This window comes from Crocodylus siamensis, chromosome 7 (genome assembly GCF_052110815.1).
Source record: "Crocodylus siamensis isolate JL-2025a chromosome 7, ASM5211081v1, whole genome shotgun sequence".
NCBI lineage: Eukaryota > Metazoa > Chordata > Crocodylia > Crocodylidae > Crocodylus > Crocodylus siamensis.
Window position 1 is genome coordinate 8,468,302 of NC_143401.1, and position 24,430 is coordinate 8,492,731.

Sequence of the window (24,430 nt, forward strand, 5' to 3'; positions counted from 1 at the left end):
GCAGTGTGCATTTCTTCACCCCATTCCTTCTGCACCGTTTGCCTTTGAGTGCAGCTGCACAGGTCACAGGTCTCCACTGAGCTGCCAAGGGCTTCTTGGGTCTCACAGTTCAGTTCTGAGCAGAACTGGATGTACCTTCTTTGACAATGACGTTAACCGAGCTGTGGCTTTGCAAGTTCCTCTCATCTTTGACTGTCAGGGTGAATTCATATGTGCCGACCTGAAGCCCAGTCACAGTGGCAATGCTGCTGTTGGCATTCTCCAGCTTCACACCATCCAGGCCCCTGGCCAAAACGTAAGAACATGTTGAGCCTTACAGAGGCCATGGGTCTAGTCTCACACCAATAAACAGGGGAGCTACAGTCATCAGGGTGCCAGCTTTGCCTCTAAGGGCAACTAGACATAAAAAGTGCATAAAGGGAAGTGATTTCCTCAACTCTCAGACTAGAACCTACACTGGGGAAATCCTGCACACCCAAAGTGCTTTTTCAGGGTTTGCTGCAAAGCAGATAACTGCTAACTGCACAATGAGCAAACAGTGACAATGTGTTTGCAGCAATTATGGTCCTTCCAAGGTAGAAACTTTGTAGTGTGCTTGCACTGTTGGGCTAGGACAAAATGAAAGTTACATACAAAATGCTGCTCACAGACCTTACCCTAAATTTCCAAAAGGGATGAGCCTCCAAAAGGAGGCCTGGCAACAACCACAATTAACTGGTGGGGCAAGCTGTTTCCATAGAGAATGAAGAGAGCCTGATCACGCAAGACTGATGCTCACTGAAGACCCCTTTTGTACTGATTTTAAATGGCCTAGACCCCTTATCACTACCAAAAGCCAGAGGCTGAGATATTTCTAATGTTTAAACTGGAAGGGGGCTCTGCTCCACATCTTGGTCCTGTTGTAGTTCTGGATGAACCCTTCATTGAGGCCCTGGGGTTCAGGCTTTGAATCCTCGGTTTTCAGTACAAATGTAAAACTGCAGAGAGGTCCCCAGGATGATCTGACCCTGATACTCACCGGGTTTTTTCCCAGAGGAAGGAGACTATCTTCTGGTCATCTGAGCTCTTGCTGCCATCGAGAGTCGTGCTGTCCACAGGAAGGGTCAGCTCTTTATCTGGACCAGCATCTGCTTTGGGGGGCTTGTTGTTCTCTAAGAAAGCAGCATGGGTCACAGAAAGAAGACACGCAATCAAAGCATGCTGTGTGCTCTCTGGGGGAGAACTGAGAATCATTTCCCTGTGAACACTCAACTGAGTAGAGAGCAAGACAAAAAATGGTTATGCGACTAGCCCAAGGTCTCACTGTAAGGCTCTGCCTAGTCCAAGAACAGAGCCCAGGAGTCTCAGCTTCTGTTCTCTTTCCTTTATGACCCTGACTCTGGCAGCAAGTGACAGAGCATGACCATGAAGTACAATCCTGCTATTATACTTCAGCCATAATACCAATTAGGAGAATCCTAGCTTATATTGCCTTTTTTATTTTACACAATCTGTCTGCAAATGGAATGCTCGTAAAAGCTTTAATGGCTTGGTGATCAGCAATTTGCCAATAGCAGAAAGGCCCAGAATTAAAACAGCTTCACTAGACACACCATGCAGACATCACTGGATTCAGAAGTAATGTCGCTAGAGATGGACTGTCGATTCCAGGTGAAGGCAGACTGCTGCTATATGCAGCAGTGTGCATTTCTTCACCCCATTCCTTCTGCACCGTTTGCCTTTGAGTGCAGCTGCACAGGCCACAGGTCTCCACTGAGCTGCCAAGGGCTACTTGGGTCTCACAGTTCAGTTCTGAGCAGAACTGGATGTACCTTCTTTGACAATGACGTTAACCGAGCTGTGGCTTTGCAAGTTCCTCTCATCTTTGACCGTCAGTGTGAATTCGTATGTGCCGACCTGAAGCCCAGATGGAGTGGGAAGGAGCACTCTTACCCATCAGGCCTTGCAAAAGCACCATTTAGAAACATCCTTCCTTCTATCCCCACTCCTTTCCCTACGAAACCAATAGACTAGTCCTCTCAAAGGGGAGCTTACCAGGCTGGACAATCACAGTAACCTCTGCAGTGGATTGATGGCCAGCAGAATCAGTCACTGTTAGCTGGTAGGTGTAATCACCTTCTTGCATGGCAGAGAGCTGCAGGACTGGTGTCCTCACCCCCTTGGAGAAAACAAATGGTTCTCTTAGGATGGCTTCTTAAACGAGATGGCAGACCTGAAGGACCAGCCCCTGTGCTGACTAACTTCCCCAAGCAGATACTGGCTGCTTATTACTGACGGTTTATGCAGGGCTATAGCTCTGCATGATACTGAACAGATGAGTGTTCGTCCAAGTAGCTTATACCTAGGTTGTGCTGCTCAGTGAAACAACATGTTAGGAGAGCAGTGGAGCAACATACTAAAGGGAAACAGAAGAGTGTAAAAATTCCTGAGCACTCAGACACTGAGTGGCACTTCGGGGGCAGATTGCCCCAAACCCCTACTTTCTGTTATTCCAGTAGTCCAATATTGGTACCAGCCCTTTTTAAGGAGGCTGTGCTGGGAAAAGACAGTTGTGTTTGTGGGGGGCCAGGGAATGGTATCTTGCTGAAGTTCATCTGTAAGGACTCAGTTTTCAAGCTCCACTCAAAAAGGTGCACCCCACAATGACCAGCCGGTGCAGAAGACTGGCAACAGGTTACAAAGTACTTCAGCTCTGGGTAACTGGTGCAAATCCATCCCAGACTGATAGCTACTCCAAGCCACTACTGTCAGTTTATTTACCAGCAGACAAACATCCACGTTACAGTGTTGCTGGCTTGCCTGGTGGCACTGTGAGAGGCCCCAGATTGGACAGGCCTGAGGACAAGCTTCTTTGGCAACCACATGAGTTAGGAGCAAGGCACACTGATAGGTGCAGCTTTGCTCCCCTTCACGCACTGCACCTTGCTAGATGGGACACCAGCCTCTTGGCCATCACAAGGAACTTCTAAAACAGGCTAAGCAGCTAATGGGCCCCATGAAGATTTAAGGCTAACCCTGGCTGTCTGCTAACCAGACCTGACATGATCCCAATGGCTATTTAGATTTTAATACTCGCATTCAATCAAACACAAAACCTTGTAGGGATCAGGAAGTTTGTATGCTGGAGCATCTCTTATCTTTAACCCTGTGACACAGGAGGTAAGTACCTCTCAGCTTAGCTCCGAGAAGGAAACCACTTACCTGCATCTCCACCACCTTTCCTTTGCTGCTGGGACTGAGTGACCACTCATAACTGACAATGCGGTGGTCATCGGTGCTCTGGTTCCCGTACAGAGTGATTGAGTTCTGGGGCAGGGTGATCACTTGGTTTGGGCCCGCATTCGCAACTGGGGGATAGTCCACGGCTTTATTCACAGTCAGACTTGCAGTGGTTGAATTGCTGGCTCCATCCGAGTCTACAACTGTAAGGCTGCGGACAAAGGGGAAAGAAACAAAAGATCTCAGACACAAGTGGAGTTGTCAGGATGTAGCTACAGTTCAGGTGAAGGGTCAGAAACTCAAAACTACCTTAATGCAGAATAGAAGGGCTACCCCACAGGGGGAAAGACCTGGTTTAGGACAACTATACCACTGCAAAGTAATAAACGTCACCAAGTAGTACTGCCTAATCATAAAGGCAGAGCAAGGAATTCCACAACTATGTCCATCCCTCTCCTAATAATCACCAGCTAGTTACAAATGCAAAGAAATTCCAGTGAAATAAGATCTCCCTCTTATGAGCTGGAGAAGACGGTTATAGAACAGACCTATCAAATGATGGCAAAGCCCTCCAGGGCAGGGGGCTGGACTAGATGACCTCCTAAGATCTTCTCCAGCCGCACTTTTCTATGATTCTAAAAGACGTGCCAGGTGTTAAGCTTGGAGAGGACTGCAGGGAACGGTGCATGAAAGAGACCTTGCAATCTATCCACCGATATTTTTTCTGATCCTTTTTCCCTAAGAAAGCTTTGCTTAAAGGAAATAAAAACTTTCCGTACGCTCACAATCAATAAAGAGATGCTTGCTTATTCCACAAGAAGCAGCAAAGCATGAAGGAAAAAGGCCCCAACAGCAGACTTGTTTTTCCGACACCCTGTTAACGTCACACAGCTATTACATTAGAAATCCACAGCTCTTGCCAGCCTGGAGTAGAAACTCATTCCAGCTCATCAACAACCCTGTTGGGAACAACTTTCCCTCTCAAGCAGAATAAAGATACAGAATAGGACAATCTTCTGCTGGGTTTATATTGGTACACAAGCTTGATTTAGCTCACACCCATTATAGAAGTCATGAATGCGCCATTGTATTTAAACAGACCCATTTAGTACTGACATCACAACAAAATGCAGATCAAAGGAAACATGCAAAACATCCAGAGATTTGTAAAAGCCTGCCTAGTCTAAGCACCTTTTCACCAGGGATGAACACATTTTACTTTGGAAAATACTAAGTTAGCAAGTTCCTCCAGAACCATTATCCAGGTTGAATAACCTAGCTTGGCTTTCTCAAGGAGATTTTGATCGCTCTCTCAGACCACATTTTCCTCTTCTACCAGCTTACACTGATTTAACTTGTTTCTCATCAGCCAGCACCTTTTAATATATTCTCCTCAAGGAAAACACAGTATATGCTAACCAGAAAAAGTATGGAAGGGGAGAGGTGTCACAAAATAAGCTTCCCCCCCGCCCCCAACCACAAACCTCAGACTAGTGTCATCAAATATGAAGATTAAGAGGTCTGTGAGGAACCTGTGCTGATGAATAGCAAAATGCACCACTTACCTGAAGGTGTAGTTCCCAGGGACCAAGTTGGTCAGTGTTAATATGGCAGTATCAGTGGAAACCTTCTCTTCCCGCAGAGGCCCCTTCAGTTCTTCCCAGTGGTAGCTGACAATTTTATCATCGTCAGTGCTTTCTGTGTCAATTAAAAATAAAAAAAAGAACCCAATATGTACTAGGAGCCTAGGCTCTACCCTGTTTTACACTTGAGCATGCTCACTCACTCATTCTCCAGTGCCCTTTTGATAGGTGAGTAAAAGAGGTACTGGGTGTGGGCAGGCAATAGAAGGCTGAAACATCTAAAGGAGAGCTGGGCAGGGCTTTAACCACAAACATCAATAAAAATTACATGCTGGTTAACTGACACCCTGGGAGCTTACCAGCTGGCAATTCTGAAAAGGTCTGATTCTTAGCGTTTCAGCCTAACCCAAAACCTACAGCTAGGCAGGCTCTTTTTTCTGGGGATTCATCATCTGGGTGAGGGCCCCCAAAAGAGGAAATAAGATGAGCCTTGTATTCAGGCTAGTTTGTACATCTGGAAAAATGAAGCTGGCAGAGAACAGCAGTTGTGCTACAAACTACATGACTCTGCAGGAGAAAAGGAAGCAATTTTTCTTGTGAAATTGTAAATGAGTTCTTCTAACTAAAACACAGCCAACTGTATCGGGTCTAGTTCAACATAACACGTCCTAAAGGGTCTTCCTACAACCAGTCCCAGCTTGCTGGGCTACATTCGATAGGGCGGGGGGTACTCACGGCTGCCATCAATGACAGTAGAGATGGTTGGCAAGGAAATCTCTTGGAACTGCGGTGATACGACGGCAACAGGAGGTTGATTGACTCGAGGCTCTGAAACAGCAACAGAGCACTGGGCATAGCAATGGTACCAATATAAACCAAGGGAGGCAGCAAAGCTGGTTTCATGTTATCCACTAGGGGCTGCTAGAATGATACACGCTGCAAGTTCCCAACCCTACCTGTTCTGTTGTCTTGTGGAGCTGCTTCTGTGCCCCAGACTCAGCAAGTCTAGGAGACAGGTCCAAAGTGCACTTGTGATACCTGGCAATACTCCATCTTCACTGATAAGAGTGGTTACTGTGGAAGGCCCTGTGCTAACCATGGGACTGCACTCTGATCCAGCCAGCAGGTCACACCTCCTCCCCAGGCCTGCTGTGCTACGGGTGGGAGTTCCAAAAAAGCAGGCTGTGATGGGGGCCAGGGCTCACACAAAGCCTAAGGTCCCAGGGCCCCATGTATTATTATCATCTGCTTTAGAGAGTCAACGTTCAGAACAACTGGTTTGCATGAGTTTGGCCACAGCTCTGAAAAGCGAACAGGTGAGCACACACTGCTACCCGAGGCTCTGCTTCCCCAGTTACATTTAAATGAGTTCACTATTTGTTCAAATCCAACAATATTCTCAAGCCTAAAATTCCCTGGTAGACAATTCCCGAGTAGGCCTACGTTACTGTGCTCACAAAACTCAGTAAAAGGTCTCCAAGGTAAATACTCAAAACTATGTTCTTTCATATAAACAGGGGACATTCAAGCCTTTTCAAACAAGGCATGAAGTTTCAGCCAGACTACCTTCCATCCTTCCACCCCCTCTCAAGCAGTCCTTATTTGTAAATAAAGACTGGGCCATTTCCAATTCAAAGTTTACTCTATAGGGAACAAACGCCCACTGAACAAACAAGACCTTTGAAAGCACCTTGCAGTGAGAACTGAGATCCGACTTAACAGGGCTGCAGACAGGTACTGTAGGAGGCAGAGAAGCTCCAAGTCCTGGCTTCCCTCCCATATCCTGTTCCTGTTGCTGCAAGCTCTTCACCCTGTTGCAGCAACTCTCTAGCTATGCGATGCTTTTCCCAGGGTCATACATTTGCTAAACACTTCTGCAGCAGAGCTGCAGTTCCTTTATCGCATTTGTTTTTAAATAGGCTTGCCCTCAGCATAGCAGAGCTACGTGTAATGGAGGTAGCATTTGACATCACACAAACTCTCTCTCTCTCTCTCTCATATATATACACATACATGTGCACACACTGCAATTAATTCCCATTACTTCAAGCTACTGCCCAGCCCAGCAAACAAAATACCATGATGCAGCTGCTGATTTCACAAAGGGTGAAGTCCAAAGTTCAAAAACCACAATCTGTATTGGAACTTACTTGGGTTCACCGTCACATTCACGTAACCTTCCCCGTGCGCATTATCTCCATCAACAATCACTTTGAATTCATACAGGCCAAAGGTGAGCTGGAAAGGAAGAAGAGGTTCCACTTGGTCAGAAGCTAGGTCAGACTGCCCATAATGTATTGGGACAGAAGACAACAGCATAAAGCAGAGATGCCTATGTATTTGGCCACATGTGCAAGGTAGAGGCAACCGGAGCTACAATCCTGTGTATCCTTTTGTATTATCATTTTCATAATGCAGTTAAAAGGTGGATATTTCCCACTGCCAGAGACATCATCCAGGTTGGAAAAGGGTTCCCTCTTCCTTCTGAATCTGTGAAAAGCAAGCATAGCCCTCCCTCGCACACATGCATGCAGAGACGAGAAGGTTTATCTTGAGGTTGAGTGCTAGACAGCAGTCGTAAGGTTTAAGAGGTGGAAGAACGCCCTGTGGAGGGGCTCTTCCTTGGCAGTACCCTGGCAATGACTCTTCTTTCCCCAGCACAGCTCTGGAGCAGAACTGCTGGATGTGCAAGGAGCCTCTTGCGAAAAGGAGTTACGTTTTCATGATTCCTCAGAATCCCTCCAAACACAGAAAGAAACAGTCCCTTCAATTTGCCACAAAATCCAGCTGAGAGCAGTGACAAGGGAGGTGCTCACCTGGCTTCAGTCATGATAACTGTGCAGCACCCCAAGCACCTGGCTCCATGGGTAAGAAAGGAACTTTCCTCTAGCCACCCACCAGTTTTATGGGCAGGAAGGAGCACCCAGGGCCCTCCCCTAAATTTTAATGCTAGCTGCATTTAGGGTTTTCAATCTGTCCCCCTGCTTTCCCACAGGTTACGCTGATCTCCCTTTTCTAAATACCGAGATAAAGCCTTTCAGTCAACTGTTGGCAGCTTTCCCATCACACAATCTCCTATTCATTCTGGACCACTGTGCAAGGCATCCCAGGGGACTGCCAGAACCCCTGCCAAGGGAAAGACAGGCGGCATTACCTGCCAAGGGAAGCTGAATACTAAGAGTTTCACCTTAGAGAGTTTGAGGGTCCGGGTGTGCTTGCCTTCCATCTCTCCACTGTAGTCCTTTGGATGGGTGATCAGCTCCCACTCATAGGAGTAGCTGGTTCCTAAAGGAGTGACAGATGCTAACAATTATGAGAGCTATTTTCAAGCAAGACAAGGGCAGGTGTTCACATTAATATGGTCTGTTCTGCTATACTCAAGGGAAGCACAAAACAGCTAAGGGCCTGGACCTTAGCTTGCTGGAAACACACCAGGGAGAAGAGACAACCTGTGCTCCAAAACCACGCTCCATCTGGAGCTGGTGCTTCTATTTTAGTCTCCTGAAGGGGTGAAAGAGTATGAGGGATCACAGGTCTAGAACTGAGGATTGAGGGCATAAAAGACTAAAACCAGCATAGGCACCTGTCTCTAAAACTCCGGTTCCTGGTATCAAAAATATGGAATACCTCTCACAGGACTGTCACAGGGTCCGCTCCTGCCTCCCTCTACCATGAGTACAGCAAAAGCAACCTCTGAAAAGGTTCAGCTGATTCTCTGCAACTCTTGAATTTCTCAATGAACCCCTGACTAAGCCACAGGTTTACCCATCAAATCAAGTCACAATCCCCAATAACTTGTCATCAGGCAATGAATGCTCTGGCTTCTCCCAGGGAGCTCAGAGGATACAGCTGCTGCCATGCTCAGTCTGAATGCACACTGGTAGTTTCTGTATTTTTGGCCCAGGCTATTTATTATGGGAGGCAGTACTGTTTAACCATAAGGAGAGGGAACTGGAATCAGGTCTCCTGACTGACCATTTAAAGACATCACTGATTAATTGAGAGACCTTGGTTGAATCTCATTTCTGCACCTTCCTTACTTATCTGTAAAATGGACATAATATTTAACCACTTTCAGGAAAAGCTCTGAGGCTCTTAGCTGAAAGATGCTATGTATGACCAAAGTTTTATAACTACCAGGGCAAAGGAGGTCTGCCCCAGTGTGGTATTTGTTGCTTGAATGTGGCTGATATTTTTACCTCCTCCATATGACAAGCTAATACCGTGATGCACTGTCACAGCAGGCCTCTACAAAAACCTAGCAAAAACCTAGCACAAAGATCAGACTTCAGCTCAGTGTAGAGACGGACTCCTTGGGAAAGCAGGAGTGTATACCTATGCAAGCAAACCTTTGGATGTGTAACAAAAGATGGACTATGTGAAACAGCCTGATCTCTGGACAAAACCCCTACTGACATATTACAGATTATGCTAGAAATCTGCTAGGGAAAGGCCTGTAGTCTAGCACCCCAGGACAAACAACACCTTGGCCCACACAAGTAAGATTTCCTCAGTACCCACGGGGTGAGCTGCTGAGCTGCAGCACAATTTTGTGATCAGTGAGGCTGAAAATGAGACGAGGCTTCAGTTTTTCCTTTTAAATCACAACCCCGCTGGGCCTCTTTCTTTGCTCAATTATTCCCAGGGCTCAGCTCTCTCACTCTTTACCGTGTCTCCTTAGACAAGGGCATGCAGCTAGTTCTGTGCAGCTGAAAGAGAACGCTGTGATAACCGTGTCTGTGTCAGTCAGCCCAAAGTGGACAACTACAGGCTCCTTGAAATGGGGAGGGGTTGCAACTGAAAATAAGTTTTCCTCACTCAATCTGCAGTTCTTTAAAACAGTGCTCTTCTCCCACAGATGGGTGTTCCTGGGAGTTACAAAAATACCCTCCTTCTGCTGTATGAAACAAGTCTCAGAAGTCCTCACTATAAGCAACTGCTCATTCCTGGCACAGACCATACTAGCATGGGTACTCCAGAGGAGGACTTTGATGTTTGAATAGGGAAAAATCTTAAGAGTCGCCTGTCTAATGAGGCATTAACTCCTCTTTGGCGCCTGTGAAGGAGAGTTTCCAACCTCATCTTACCTGCTGGTGGCTCAGGGAGTACAAATGCATTTAACTGAACTTCATTCCTTGGAAGGGTCACTTGGATGCTGTCTCCAGCAGAAACTACCAGCTCCTTCATAACTGAGAGGGAGGGAGAATTACAGAATTAAAAAGGAACAGGAAAAGAGAGTTGCATGCCTACATAAAGAGACCTTTGGCTTCAGCCTCTGTGGATGAGCCAGCTACAAACAGCTGCATTTTGCAAGTGTCCTGCCATTCGCTGTAGCTGCCGTTTCAGGTCTCATACTGAATGCAAAAAAAAAGCCAACAGAACTTCACAATTTTAAAGCAAGCCCAGATTTGCTACTTTTCCTCTCTTTGGAAACACTGTGTAACTTCTGCTCCTTTGCTGAAATGCAACCCTCTCACCCAATACAGAGACCTCTATTCAGCCAGGTCCAGCAAGGAAGAGAAGGGGTCAAAAGACAGGCTTTCAGGGAGGGGGGTGGGGAAACAGGACCCAGCCGCTCACATCTGGACACAGCAGGACAAGAGCTGCTATTTACCAAACTGCAATCTTAGACCTTCACAAATACAGGAAGAATTCCAGGTATTCTCCACTTCAGTTACAGAGCTCCTTGGAGCTAACAGACTTTCAAAACCTGCATGCCTTCCACACTGAAGCTGTTGCAACTCTAAATATGAGGCTTTTTTCCTTTCCTCTCCTAATCAGGAAAAGATCAGGAACATTTCTTACGCATTTCCTTCTAATGCCGACTCCAAAAAGGGGATTATAATATTTGTAAAGGTGATTTGATAGAAGCCGGGAATGTGTGGCTTGTGGCTTTTTCTGCTCCATTATGTATCAACGCGTTGTTGTATTTCTCACAGTATTTTTCTACCCTCCCCGCCCCCTCCTTTTTTCTTTTTTCTTTTTTTTTTTTTTTTAAACTTAAGGGCTGGAGGTGATGGTTTAGAACAGGAACAGGAAAAATAAGGCTTAACAGAGTCTTAAAAGATGTGCACTGGGAGCTTTATTTTTATAATGGCAGGGGAGGCTGAATGTTTTATTCCAGTGGCCACTAAACACCTGGAAGAACGGGTATGATTAAATAGTTAGCACAAAAACAATTCAGCCTCTTCCTGTGTCAGAACTCTGGCCATCCTCTGGCCAGAAGCAAAGTCCCAAGACAAAACGAAATCACTTCCTAATGGGGAAAAAAAATGAGACAAGCAGACAACTCCTCCTGCCCCTTTTTTTTAAAAGAACACTTCAAGTCCTGATATTGTGCAACAATGCAGGAGACACTGGCTTAGCACTATGCAGGTCGTTAATAAGGCATTTCACTATGTATATTCTAGCTACCAGGGAAGCATATCTAATGTTTGGGGGGGAGGATTGGGTTTTTTTGTGGGTTTTTGGTTGTTGTTTTTTTTTTATGAGAAAGACGGGTAAACTGGTAGAACAGCTATTTGACTGGCTTTCTGCCAGCAGTATCATGTTTCCCTTTCACTGGGCCATTTTTAAGGGAAAAAGTACCCAGCTTACAAAGCATTTACAGAGTTTATCTTGCTGGGATCCTATGACCCCAGCTGACTTCCTGCCCCTGGGGCAGGGGACTGGACTTGATGATCTTCTGAGGTCCCGTCCAGCCCTAGTGTCTATGAAATTTATGAAACTTTAGCTTTGGGCACTTCAGAGAATTGCAGTCAGTGGTTTCGCTATACTGCGTCCCAGTATATCCACGGTCTCAAAGAAGGAGCTGGAAGCTCAGGCTCTGCTTGCAAGGGAACCATGCATGGGGCTTTTGTTATTTTGCACATTTTTCAAGTGATTGCTTTTAGAAATACCAGTGGGAACAGTTACGTGCCAGTCTGCTGAAGTGCATGCATGGCACACAGCTAGACATGCTGCTTCTCTGTTGCTGTACTGTACCTTGACGTTTCAGGGTAGAACGGGGGAGAGGAGGGAATAATTGTACCTGTTTTAGACAAGTGCTTTACAAAGCGAAGGAAGGTACTTCTGCTTGGGCTGACGGACTGGTGCTAAAAGGAGGGTTCTGTACCTCCATGTCTTGTGGTAGATTTGCTCCCATTATGACACTGAAGAGGTCACCCCTAACCCCTGAATTGTATGTGGAAGCATAAAAGAGTTCAGGGCCTGGACCCAGGCTTGCTTACAACACACCCAGGAGAAGAGCAACCCGTGCTCCAAAACCACTCTCCATCTAGAACCGGTGATTCAATTTTGGCCTCCCAAAGGGGTGAAAGAGTTCAAGGGAGTGCAGATCTACAATGCCATGAGGGTTGAGGGCATAAACGACTCAAACTCTATGGGTTCAATATAGGTACCTGTCTCAAACTCTGGCTCCAAGCATCACAAACTGTATTTGGAGAACAGATTGAGTAGACACGTGCCTTTGCTGTTCTCAATACAAAATCCCTGCAGCGGGCTGCAATGCCCCAGTGGTATATATGCTGCAAGAAGCCTTCCCCTAGCTCTGCTGAACCTGTGCCACAGTGTCATCTTTACAGACTTTCAATGTCTTGTCAATGTTACTGGGCATCGAGAAGAACAGAACATACTCCCCATCACATTCTCACCTGGTTTTGGAGCAGCAGTACTCAGTGATGTCGTGGGGCTGGGTCGGACTGTGGTAAAACTATAATTAGTGGAGACAACAGTTGGCACAGAGGTAACACCCTGCATCTTCACATCAGTTTTCCCTTGAGGAGGGCTGGATGTAGGAAGCATCTTCTCTAAAGAGTGGGGGTGGACGGAAGTGCCACTTGGCTGCTCGGGTTTCTCTGCCTTTCCAGTGGCCATCAAGCCCAGAGCAATGGGGCTGGAGAATGTAGCCAATACAGATGGCTCTAGCGTGGATGTTCCTGCATGGACCTGGAAAGAAAGAAGCATCTCACTCTGACAGTCAAGTCAAGAAATGGATCATGTTTAAGACCAACTGATGTGGTCAAGATTGTAAATACACCAAGCAACAAATGCCATCAAGTATTCAGACTTCCCTCTCTAAATGCAGGATGCTTAAATAACCAGGTTTATTCTCCCAGTGACAGGAAGTTTTGCAGCTTCTTTTCCTTCCTTTCTATCCTCCCTCTCCATGCTCCTGCTCCAAAGCAGTGATGCGGTTTCCAGCACAACTCCATGCAGATGACAGATCCTCGACACCTGTGATTCTCAACCAGGGTGCCACGACATCCTTTTAAGGGCGCTGCAGGGTGCTATGCAATGTTAACACTGCAAACACCCATATGGGATTCACAAGATAAACCCAGAGATTTCAATCAGGAGTTCATAGCATCAAAACATTCTGACCTGCTGTAAGATCTCTGCAACAGAGGACTTACTCTATTATTTTTCTGTTGTCAAAAATACCCCCAAAACCACACAAACGCACGCATACACACACACACAAACTGAAAGCCAGGAGCTGACATTTTCCAAGCGATGCTTTCATTCTAAAGACAAAAACATTTTTGTCTACATTATAGGGCTGCTGCCTACATCATACAGCAGCAGGGCCCCAGTAGAGATTTAGCACATAGGGCAGAAGCAGGTTCTCTGCCCCTTTTCACTATGCCCAGGGATGAATAAATGCATAGGAAAACTAGGCACATTCCTAGGACCCTAAGTGAAGAAGGGACCCAAAGTTGTGCTTATTTTACATATTATAATTAAGTGAAAAAAAAAGTAGGGGCCCACAAATTTGTTTGCCTAGGGCCCGCTAATGGGTTAATCCAGCCCTAATTATGCCACTTCCTCAAAGGACAAAAATCAAACTTCTCTCAGTACAGCTCTATCCAGACTGAGGGAAAGGGGTCACAGAGCTACATCAGCTGGAGTGTGAGAACTTTTCACATCCTTAGCTGACAGCTACATTGCAAAGACATTACAGCACAGAGCAACAGAGCAGGATTCGGTCCACAGTTCAGCTCCACCTGATGCATCGCGTGAGCTGATGTTAGAGGTAGCACAGGAGGTTCCAGGGTACAGTGGGCAAGAAAGCATGATGAGGGCAACCAGGCTGATGCCTGGAGGAAGCAGAAAGCAGGGGCCAAGCCACAGGGTCCCGCACAGTGATTTCTTCTGGCCACATGTGTCCACTGCTGAAGCTGCACTCCTGGCAGGACTGACTGACCTTACTGCAGGCCGCCGAAGTGAACAAGAACAATTTCCTTTCTTTCTGATGAAAATTCTTTCTCCAGAGCCCACCCAATTCCACAGAGCAGGCTGCAGGGCAACAGCAGACTACTCGATCTGAACCGGGTGCATGGGGCGGGGTAGTACGTGTGCACAGCATATCTTGTTACAGGACATCTGCTAAACATTTCAAATGCAGCTTTTTGCCATCCTAGATTTGGAATTTCTTTTGTAAGCGGCTTCCCACAGCCCCGTGTCCCGTCAGTACAACTGGGTCAAGAAGGTCAAGTCCCAGGAAGGGCACTCATGGTTTTCTGTAGCAGTGCACTGAAGCAGGGGAACTGACCTCTGGCAATAGATGAGTTTTACCGAAGTGAACATTTTAAACACCATTTAAAAAAAAAAAAATCCAGCTCAGCTCGCACACACTGAACAGACCAGCAAGGCTGAATGCAGGACAGGAAGAATAGTTTTTGTTCAGTCAAGGCCATTCCTCAAAACACATCTTCTTGCAACCCTGAGCGAGTGACTTCGCCTGCCTTGGCCTCAATATGCTCACTGCACTTCCTGATCAGTGTTATGGGCACTGACTGGTTCTCTCCATTTACTTACTTGCCTATGGGCTCGCCGAGGCTTTGGTAAAGCTACTGAGTCTTTGCCGCAGAAAGAGACACTATGGGACATGGTTCCACATTAAGAATCTCGACACGGCAATGTGATGCCACATGACAGTTCTACTCTCTGCCTGTTACGAGCCCCTTTCGCCAAGTGAGCTAACAGGATCAAGAGATTAGGGGGATTCAGAGATGAGATGAGAGGGAGGAGGGGGAAGGAAGGATTCAGGATGCAGCACAGAGTTTCGGGAACTTGGACAAAGCAGGTAACTTGTCAAGCAAGGCAAGGGAAGCAGAAGGTTGTCAGGGCTTCAAGGTGGCTGATAGGAGCCACTCCCCGATAGTCACAACCAGCTCCAGGGGATCCTAACAGTTGTCACCAGAGATGTCAGAGATGTGCAGACACTGGGCCCGGTGAGTCAGATCCTGGCTCACACACCAATACTCTGAGCAAGCCTGATCCTTTTCTTTTTTGGCTCCCCTCCTAAGCCTCATCTTTGAGGAGAGAACCACACACCTGAGCCCCTAAGGGTGAATCCTAGGCCAAAGGCCACACAAAGCTTGCATTAAATAAGCAGGCTGGATAATAATGGTCAGAAATGCTGGCAAGCAGGGAGCTCTTTCCTCTATAACCCAGGACCTTCAGTCTACAGACAATCAAGGTGAGGAGTTCATTTCTGAGGATAACCGAGAAGAGGACTAGACACTGGCTGGCTGTCGTAGCTTAGCTTTCCCCAGTGGTTTTAAACGGTTTGAGAGGGTTACAGTCTACAGCCAGGACCATCTGAATCCTACCATAATCCCCTCTGTGATGCTCAGCAAGTGACCTCCCTCCCAACCCAAGGTGCCTGGATCTGTAAAAGGAGCACCAGCACCTATCACAGGGTGTCGACTGTGCAGAAATCACTTTGAAAATACACAGCATTTCTCAAGGTATCTTTTTTTTTTAAATGACCACCAACATTATACAAAAGGATGCCCCCAGTGAGCCACTCTAGATGTACACTGTACAGTCCCTTGAGATGGGCCCAGGTTTTACTTATGCCTGTGAAGCACCCAGCACAGTTTCACTATTCTGAGTGCTTTAAAAAGACATCACAAATTAAGGTTTTACTATGGGTCATGAAGGAAAACCTTTTGCCCCTTCCTAGGTATAGGGAAAGTGGAAGAATAAAGTGGATGCAAACCCCAGGCAGAGGCTCTAAAAGCCAGTGTTAGGCGACTCATGTTCTTTGGTTCCCCACTGAAGATCCAGGTCCGAGGGGATGGTGCAACAGCTCCATGCTAATGGCTGCACTTTGCGGGGCCTAAACCTACCCTAGTGCTGCAGGAGCCACTTTAACGAGCAGTATCATATGTCACTGCTTCCCTTGATTGGCTCTTTAATTCAATGCTGCATTTTAAAACTGGTGAGTATTCCTGCAGCAAGGCAGGACCCGGGAGTCGGTGTCCGGAAATACTTCACTCACTTCAGTGGAGATGCATTGCTCTCTCTTCCTTCGACAAAGGTCAGAGTGTAGTGGGGAAGAGGGAATGCAGCCTGACTTTCTCCACCTTCAATGCTGCAGCATATCCAAGTCACTCCCACACACTATGAACACTGGCTTTATGCTAGCAGAAGACTTGGCAGGTCTGACAACATCAAAGCATACACAGAAGTTAAAACAAAGTTGGGTGAGCAGAAGGAAAACATATTTTTCTAAAAGTCGCTTGCTCTTCTTCCAGTGTTTGGATCTGCCACCCACCCACCTGGTGCTAGTGAGCAAGGAGGAACAAATGATTTCCCTTTGTAATCAAGTGCCAGTTGAATCTCACTTGCCCTTTCCTAACAGAGATGTCTAATACTCTCAGCTGTTCATCTTTCTGCATGTAGTAATGATCAAGCATTTTGGCACAGCCCATCTACATACCATCCAAATTCTCTTAAAAAAATAGTAAGTGCAACAGGCCAGGTACACAACAAGTAATTTAACTCAGGTAAAAATTCTATTGGTTTCCATGTGTGTGTAGCAGTAATGAATTTGTCCCTTCACCCATCCCAGTTGGGAAAGCTCTCTGCTTTTGCTGTCCCCTCCGGAGAAGGTTGTCGAAGTTGTGAATACAGCACCTTTAAACATTCCATAATTGGGAATCAGATCCTTGGATAATTAATTGTTCACAGGTCACGAGTACAAGAAAAGCAGTTGTACAGATTTCCTGCCAAATGAAAGTCAAAAAGAAAAGGACTCCAATACTTTGGATGTTAGTTTGCAACTTGGGAGAACAAGGGTCAGACTCCTGCTGCTTCAAGGCTGCAATTAAAAGCTGGAGGGTTTTTTCTAAGTAAGTTAGATTTCAAAGAGCCTGCTTCAATTTAAAACAGGAATACTTAATCATGTGAGCCTATATTAGAGGTTTATATTATTGTAACATACTAAAATCATTTGACTTGAATAATTTTAAGCAGCACATATTTGCTTGCCACAGTTGTAAAGAACCCCAAGGCACTAAACAAGTGGAGCTAGCTACCTGAGCTCCTGGAACCTATTTGTGGAAGTGCTAAACCTGCTTTTAAAATAGCAGAGGAGGTAGAGGGAATAGTTTCTTCACTGCAGTTTATTCAACTAGTTCTAGTTAATGACTAGTTCATTCAAAGCTGAGAAACCAAGTGGAAACTGAAAGAAATGGGACAACCTGTTTTCCTCCACCACTCAGTGAACAGAAAGGAAGGAAGGGAGGCAGAGATCTTCTAGTTCTCAATTCTCAGAGGACACTGGGGCCAGAAACAAAATCAGTTTGAATCACTAACTACCGATAACACTTCCCGTGTTTAATAAATCTGTTTGGTTTAAATGCAAGACATAGTTGCTCATTTTCCCTTATGTATTCAACACATTTAAAGTAGTTTGTTCAATACAAACCCTTGTGCATTTTAATTGGAGTCAAAATTTCAATCCAAATACGGCTCAATGCAAATGTTTAAAAAAAAAATCTCCAATCTAGTAAATGAATGAGTCATTCACCATTTTCCAATGTTTTTATTGTGCAATAATCAAGACTTGGAATAAACAGATGTTAAGCTCTGGCTGTTTAAATGAGTGCAAAGATATGTCCTCCCAATTAGCAAGTTCAAGTATCATATCAGGTGAACACCAACTTTGCTTGCACAGCAATGATAAATCAGCTTTTCTTTAGGAAAATAAAGCTTAGCATGAGCACAAAACAAGATTAAACTCAAATTATTTAAATCAAAGGTTTGTGCTGGCTGATTATTTAAAAATAAGCCCCCTTCTGAGCCACCACAAAATAACCTGTGTGACCTTGGGCAAGTCACTTGGTCTCTCTGTGTCCGTCCCCCATCTAAGACAGCAATAATGGCACTGTCCTATAACACAGATGGATCGTGTTGTGAGAGCAGCTCCATTAAAAGCCAAGACAGTCAGAAACTCTGCTAATAAGGGGACAGACAGGTACCTACGATGGAGGAAGACACTTTGTTGTACTTGGGAAAGACAACTTCAGAAGAGGCCAGAGAGTTTTAATTCCTAGATCCCTGGCTCTGCCACTGACTTGCTGCAACAACCCAAAGCAAGGCAGTTAAGCCCTCTGTGCATCCGTTGAGTATACACACAGTCACTGGTTCCTACTGCCAAATGTAATGAATGCCTATGCTGTAGAAGCTGCACACTTGGCAGGAGAGTTAGGAACCCTGCAAAGATGAGCCTGTAAGGTATCTGGGGGCATACAGGGCTGCAGCACAGCCATAAAAGACTGGTGAGAAGCTCCAGCAGTTTGCTGCAGTTTTTATTTCAAAAGGGCACTGCGCCTTTGATCAGCTGTGTGGGACTGCTGATGTACTGCAGTTGAGTGGAGCAGCAGAGCCCTTTGAAGTAAAAGCCCATAGCAAATAGCTGGGCTGCTCATTCTTCATTCAGCAAAATGATACGAACTAAGCAGGTTGTAAACTAGCAGGATATGTACGATCTGGGTTCGACAGTAATAAGCTCCGAATGTCTGAGGAAGAGATCTGCAATGGCAGAGCACAGTACAATGGTGACTGCTACTGCGGATTAAAAAAAATACAGTGATTAGCATAAGCAGTGGCAATACAATGGACTCAACTAGCTAACATGCAGCACAGTGAGATTCAGATGTCATGCCACGTATATTGCATCGAGTCAGTAATTTGAGGGTTAGCCAATGGCTCTCACTAGGTCCTGCAGGAGGCCAACAGCAGGGCATGCACGTATCCTGAAGACAGGGCTCAAGGCATTATTCATTTCATAGGAACACGTTTGGGAAGGAAGCCTAATTGTCAAACTACACTGACTACAGGACTCTTTCCAACCCACTTGTCACACTCCTGCAGAAAACTCCATCCCAGATCAGAGAAACCTTACTGACAAGAATGTCACCAGAGCAGATGCATGCCTGTGAACTTCTCATTTTCATGACCTGAGGTTTTCTGGGAAAAAAGGTTTTTTCCTGATGAAATGTGGGATTTGCTTTCTGCTTAGTAAGGACACCATGTCAGGCAGATTTGTCCCAGATAATCCCAAAAATTCACTAACAAATAAAAGCAATCCTCACTGTTGAGAAATCCTGGAAACTCACTGGCTTTTTCAGCAGGCAGTGAATTCATGCCAGTTGAAGCAGCTTTAAGTTTGGTTTAAACTGTACTGAGCAGGTATCAGGGTGCAAAAGAAAAACAAAATCCAAGAGAGCTCAAGATGCAATACTACAAAAGGCCCAGGCATAATAACCACAGGCAAAATAACCGCAAGGAGCTGAGAGAAAAAAAAAAAAAATGATGGCCAGCTCTAGCAAGAGCTCTTCAAAAGTCCCATGCAAAGGAAGGGAAGGGCAAGAGTGCTATTTAAGTGTCAATTTACTAATAAAATGATCTGAGGAAGAAAAGACAAAGACAGAAGTACCGCAAGGAACCACAGAAATCAAAGAGGAGCTCATAAGCAGAAGCATAACAAGGAGTTTGTGCCCTAGGTAGCAACAGAGGCTAGGGCAGCATCAGTGGGCAAGCCAAGTCAACAGTGGCACCATCACCACTCTTGTTTCCCCTCAAAAAATAAAATAAAATAAATCAGCACTCAGGACTCCTGCACCCACCCCTAGTTAAACCATGGCTCCCAAGTCATTCCTAGGTGGTAGAGAGTTCTGCAGATCAAACATTTGCAAAAGCAAAGTCACACGTTTGCTTCGTGCATGCCTAGGGCAGCTGTGGAATTCTCCCTGGTGTCCGTTGGCTCCAGTCCACATCCTGTTCCTCAGGCTGCTGGCTCATACCAGTCACGGTAATACCTGGAACTGGGGGATTTGCATAGCTAGCGTGCAATAAATGCTATTCTCTCTCTAGAGCCTGAATGTAACTGGAGGAGAAAGCAGCAGACCGTAACAGTGCTGAGCCCTGGGAACCCTCAAAAGCAATGTAACTGCTTGAAGTTCAAGTCTCCTTCCTCCCCACCCCAACTGGGGGCTCTCTAGGAGGCTCACCATCAGACCCTTTGGACAAGCACCTGGCCTGCTGCTCTAAAAGGATAAGCCCCATGGTCTGGAGAGCGCTGTAAAATAGGACTGAACTACCCCAAAATTTCAGTACAACAAAGAGAAAGTGATGCATTTGATTTTGCGAATCCAGCAGATGTACTGTGGTTCCAAATCCAAAGTTCTCCGATGACTATTTCGCACCCAAAGACACCTCTCTATCTTGTCTCAAGTTATGGTAGTGGCGATGGGGCATGACGCAGCCTGACTTCCATCTTTTTCTTCTTCTAACTAATGAGCTAACACCACAAAAGTAGGACTGAGACAACCCCACAAACTTATCCCCGTGTTAGTAAAGGATCAAAGTGTGGCCTGAAAGCTGGTATTAACCAATTTTAAAACGAGGCCTAGAGAGCTTGCAGTAGGAAGGATACTCAACAGGGACAGTAAGCCAAAACTGATACTAGCAGAGGAATCCATTTCACTCCCCATTTCTTTTGCAGCAGATGCACTTACCCACAGAGAACCACTGCCGCCTGGATCGCCCGCTCCGTTCACATTATCACTTTCAGGAGGGGGTGGGCTTTTGGTTTTCTTCTCTCTCGAATCCTCTCCTTTTTGCAGTAAGCTTCTCTCTCTACTCACTCTGTCTCTGGGAACAGGTCCTGTTTGGACTGAAGGTTTAGGTTCTAGTCGGTTCAGGTCCTGCCTACTTGAACTCCAGCTGCTTCTAGACGCACTATCCATGGATCTGGTGGCCTGCTTAGCAGCAATCCCACCACTCGGACTGCCGGATGTTTCCCTTTTTAGCAGGCTTGTCCTTCCAGTTTCCACGTCCTCTTTCTGCACTAACAACCGTTGGGAGGATCTCCGGAGTCTCTGCTTGGCTTGGCCTGATGTGCTCCAATCCAGCCACTTGTGAAGTGTAGTCTCTACCTCACCTTCTGTTCGAGACCCTAATAACCCCTCTGCAGTTTTAGATTTCCTTAAAAACACCAGAATGGAGTTGGAGGAGTCGGTCCTATTAGCCTGACACCTGCTGGACATTGTACAGTTCACCTGGATGCACATGTTTTCCAAAAGCCAAAAGGCGTCACAGGTGGGGCTCTGGCAACAAGCCGTCTGACATGTCTGTATGGTGTGAAATCCTTCCAGGACCCGCAAGTGATAATCTCCCCATGATCTCAAGCGGCCACCAAACAGAATCTTCCCCGGCTGGCACGTGGCTGCATTCCAGCTTGCATCTGGGAAGGAGGGAGAAGGAAACAGAGACAGAGACAATTCACAATGTTTTACAGCATCTGACAATTGATCTTTGGTGCTCCTATAGTATTCAGGATATGGGAGTGGATACAGAGCAAAAAGCCAGGACTCTTGGACTCTATATCCAGCCACATCTGGATCTCAGGGAAGTCACAACCTCAGTTCCTCCATCTCCCTGCCCTGCACCTCAGTAAAGTGAAGTTGCTACTAGCCCTACTCATGGGATCATAAGACTACATTCATTTGGCCTTAAGCTTCTGGAAGGCATTGTAAATGGCAAAATACTATTTGATAGAGCACTCCATTTGTGAAAGGATCTGGAGTTGCTTTTCCAGCTGGTAGGGCCACCCCCCTCTACTAAGATCCATTTCAGTCGCAAACTTTCTGAAACAGGTTGGTAATAAAATTTGTTTTTATCTACAGTCACAGAAAATTTGCAGTGATACAAGGAATCAAGCTCTCCACTAGCAGCTGGAGGCAGCACTAATGTACCAGCTAAACCAGCGGACTGAGCAGGTTTGAATACATCACTTTTGACAGCATAGTTATAAAAATAGCTATTATTAAGGATCTCTGGGGTTTTTGCCCCTCTCTGAATTTCCAAGTGGCTTTTTTTCTACAAAGGCAGAAATTAAAATAGGATTATAAGACTCATCATTTTAGCCAGAAGGGACAGACCCAGCAGGGTGGGAAGTGGGGGAGGTAACCCACAATGGCCAACATTCAATGATGTACCCTCACTTCAGGCTCATGAGCATAAGGGAATGTCAACCAATTCCCAATGCCCTGTTTCAACGTAAATCTGTGGAGGGCTGAGTTATGAGAGGCTGCGTGTCCTATGTTTCCAGTATAGGAATGAAGTCAGGACTCCTGGATTCCATTCCTGGCTCTCAAATGGCCATGTAAGCTCAAACTTGGTGCTCAATCTTTGTGTTTCAGTATTTGCATTTACCCAGGTCACATGTACAACAAGGCTCAAAATGCTGGTTAAGTGCTGTGAAAGACTGATGGAAAAGCACCACAAATATTAAGCCTCAATCCCCTTCCTGCCTCTTGAAAGGAAGATGCCCAGTCATGTCCTTCATTACCGAGACAAATACCCTGTTGCAAAACATATGGCCAGTCCTGGAGACAGCACAGTATACAATGTCTTTAAATAACCCCAAATAACTCAGATTTAGATGGTCAAGACATTCAGCTCTCTCTCCTGCTGCAGACGCTTTACTAAGGAACATTTAAGATTGCAGCACTCGGGGCTGGATGATGAGATGCTGTAGCAGGCTGCCAATACGTTGATGGAACAGACTTTTTTTAAGCTGATATGATCAGCTATTAAAGAAACCCTGGCCCAGCAAGTCCTCCCCTGCAGTCAGTACCATTGAGTCTCCCTGAAAAGTACAATAGGCGCAAAGTGTTTAATTCATCTGCTCCACCACTTTGAACTGTGCAGGCACCAGTCGAACAGGTTTCTCCTTGTACAAGCTGGTTTTAGTTGGAGGAAACAGCACTAGCTTCATTAAAAAAATAAAAATAAAAAAAAGCAAAGTAATCACTGTGCAGTGGTTGGGATTACTGTGCTTAGCAGATCAGGATGCAACTGCAAGCCAGGATGCCCCAACTCCTAATTCTGGCTTCAGCCCCCAGTTGCTCTATGACCCAGAGGAAAAATCGCTTCCTTTTATACGTGCCTCAGTTCTCCCTTCAGTGATGATGTTACTTCCAGGAATGCCACGAGGATCATGTTTGATTGGTTGCTTTTTCATGGAGAGGGCTAAGGGTTATTCTGATGAAGGAAACCTACTGCTTACTGAGCAGTTGCTAATTAATGTTCCATTTGACAAGGCCAAGGAGGTCAGAAAGAAGTGACCAGACAAGAATCGATTCCATTTGGAAGTGTTTTTGGAGTTAACACTGGGGGCAGATGCCTCTGTGATGCATTACTCCCTAACACTATCCTCGCCCTCCCTCATCAGAGAGATTCACATTCAGAGCCTGGCTGTACAAAAAGTTAGATGGCATTAATATAGCCTTGTCCTAGGACATGCAATCTAAGAGACTTGGACATCCAAGAAGGAAGTAGCAGGTTTCAGCATCAATTTTTATCAGAGAATGACCACATTTGTCTACGCAAGAGGAAAGTGAGGTTTGTTGAGCCTGTCTATGTTGCTTGGCTTGGTCATGCAGGAGAAAGGTAAGATATCCCTGAATCAGACCACTGAAAGTCACTTTCTGTTCACCAACAGTCGTTTAGGTTAAAGCAGCAGATTCTGCGATCTACAAGTGCTGAAAAATTGATGTCGGAGCCACTGTGCACCTGCTCTTCACTCACACTAGAGAAGCATGCAGTTTGCAGCCAAAGCAAAAGGATCAAATACTTTCAGAAAGCCACTGGCAGCTCTCAAGGGGTTGAGAGAGAAAGAACAGTTTGCTAAGAAATCCCTGCAGATTTCTAGGTTTTCAAAATGCAGTGCTCGCTTCTACATAGTTGGCTTAACACATACAAACCACAATTTCTTTCACGTTCAACCAACTGCTTCCCTTTTCCTCTCCAAAAACCCATTTTAGGGTAGTACTATTTGACTACAAGTAGAAAACTCAGCAAGCTCAGGATAGTCCCTAGATTCTTCTGGTGAAGTATGAATACTTTTCTTGTTTACAAATAATTCATGGACCCTTGAACATCACACAGAGTCCAAGTTTATCTTCAAAACCCTGCAGTTATTGGCTCGGTGCATTTTGTAAAGTTCAAAGATCATGCTGCCTTAGCTCAGGCTCTGTGGCAGATCCTGTTTTCAAAGCATAACTGTGCAAGTTACTTAGGAACAAGACCATCCCAAGTAATTGATCTGAAAGGGGTTATCCCATTGCGATCAGGCAATCTGTTTGCCATAGCAGCTACCAGAGCGTGAAGGCAGCACAGAAAGCTGCCAGACATCCTCCAGCAACACTAAAGACACATGGACAGATCAGGTAATGCACTGCCGCACAACCCATTGTTCCCCACTTCTGAAATACCCAAAAGTAGGTTTGACTGGAACATGACTGCAACCCACATCTCCGTTCCCA

The 24,430-nt window shown here is 45.7% G+C and overlaps 1 protein-coding gene across 7 annotated transcripts in view; it reads right to left on the reverse strand.

Annotated features, from left to right (window-relative positions):
* KIAA0319L (KIAA0319 like) overlaps window positions 1-24,430 on the reverse strand; it is a 49,942-nt gene that overhangs the window by 12,916 nt on the left and 12,596 nt on the right. For all 7 annotated transcript variants that reach the window (XR_016443669.1, XM_090058639.1, XM_090058640.1 and 4 more), the window contains 11 exons: window positions 20,618-21,345; window positions 12,455-12,749; window positions 9,890-9,991; window positions 7,990-8,087; window positions 6,953-7,040; window positions 5,538-5,630; window positions 4,785-4,917; window positions 3,202-3,430; window positions 2,035-2,158; window positions 1,019-1,151; window positions 136-284 (listed from right to left, as the gene is read on the reverse strand). Coding sequence is in view for 6 of the 7 variants with exons in the window: in XM_090058639.1 (XP_089914765.1) it covers window positions 136-284; window positions 1,019-1,151; window positions 2,035-2,158; window positions 3,202-3,430; window positions 4,785-4,917; window positions 5,538-5,630; window positions 6,953-7,040; window positions 7,990-8,087; window positions 9,890-9,991; window positions 12,455-12,749; window positions 20,618-21,345 (2,172 nt within the window). In the remaining variant the exon portion in view is untranslated. The remainder of the gene's footprint in view (window positions 1-135; window positions 285-1,018; window positions 1,152-2,034; window positions 2,159-3,201; window positions 3,431-4,784; window positions 4,918-5,537; window positions 5,631-6,952; window positions 7,041-7,989; window positions 8,088-9,889; window positions 9,992-12,454; window positions 12,750-20,617; window positions 21,346-24,430) is intronic.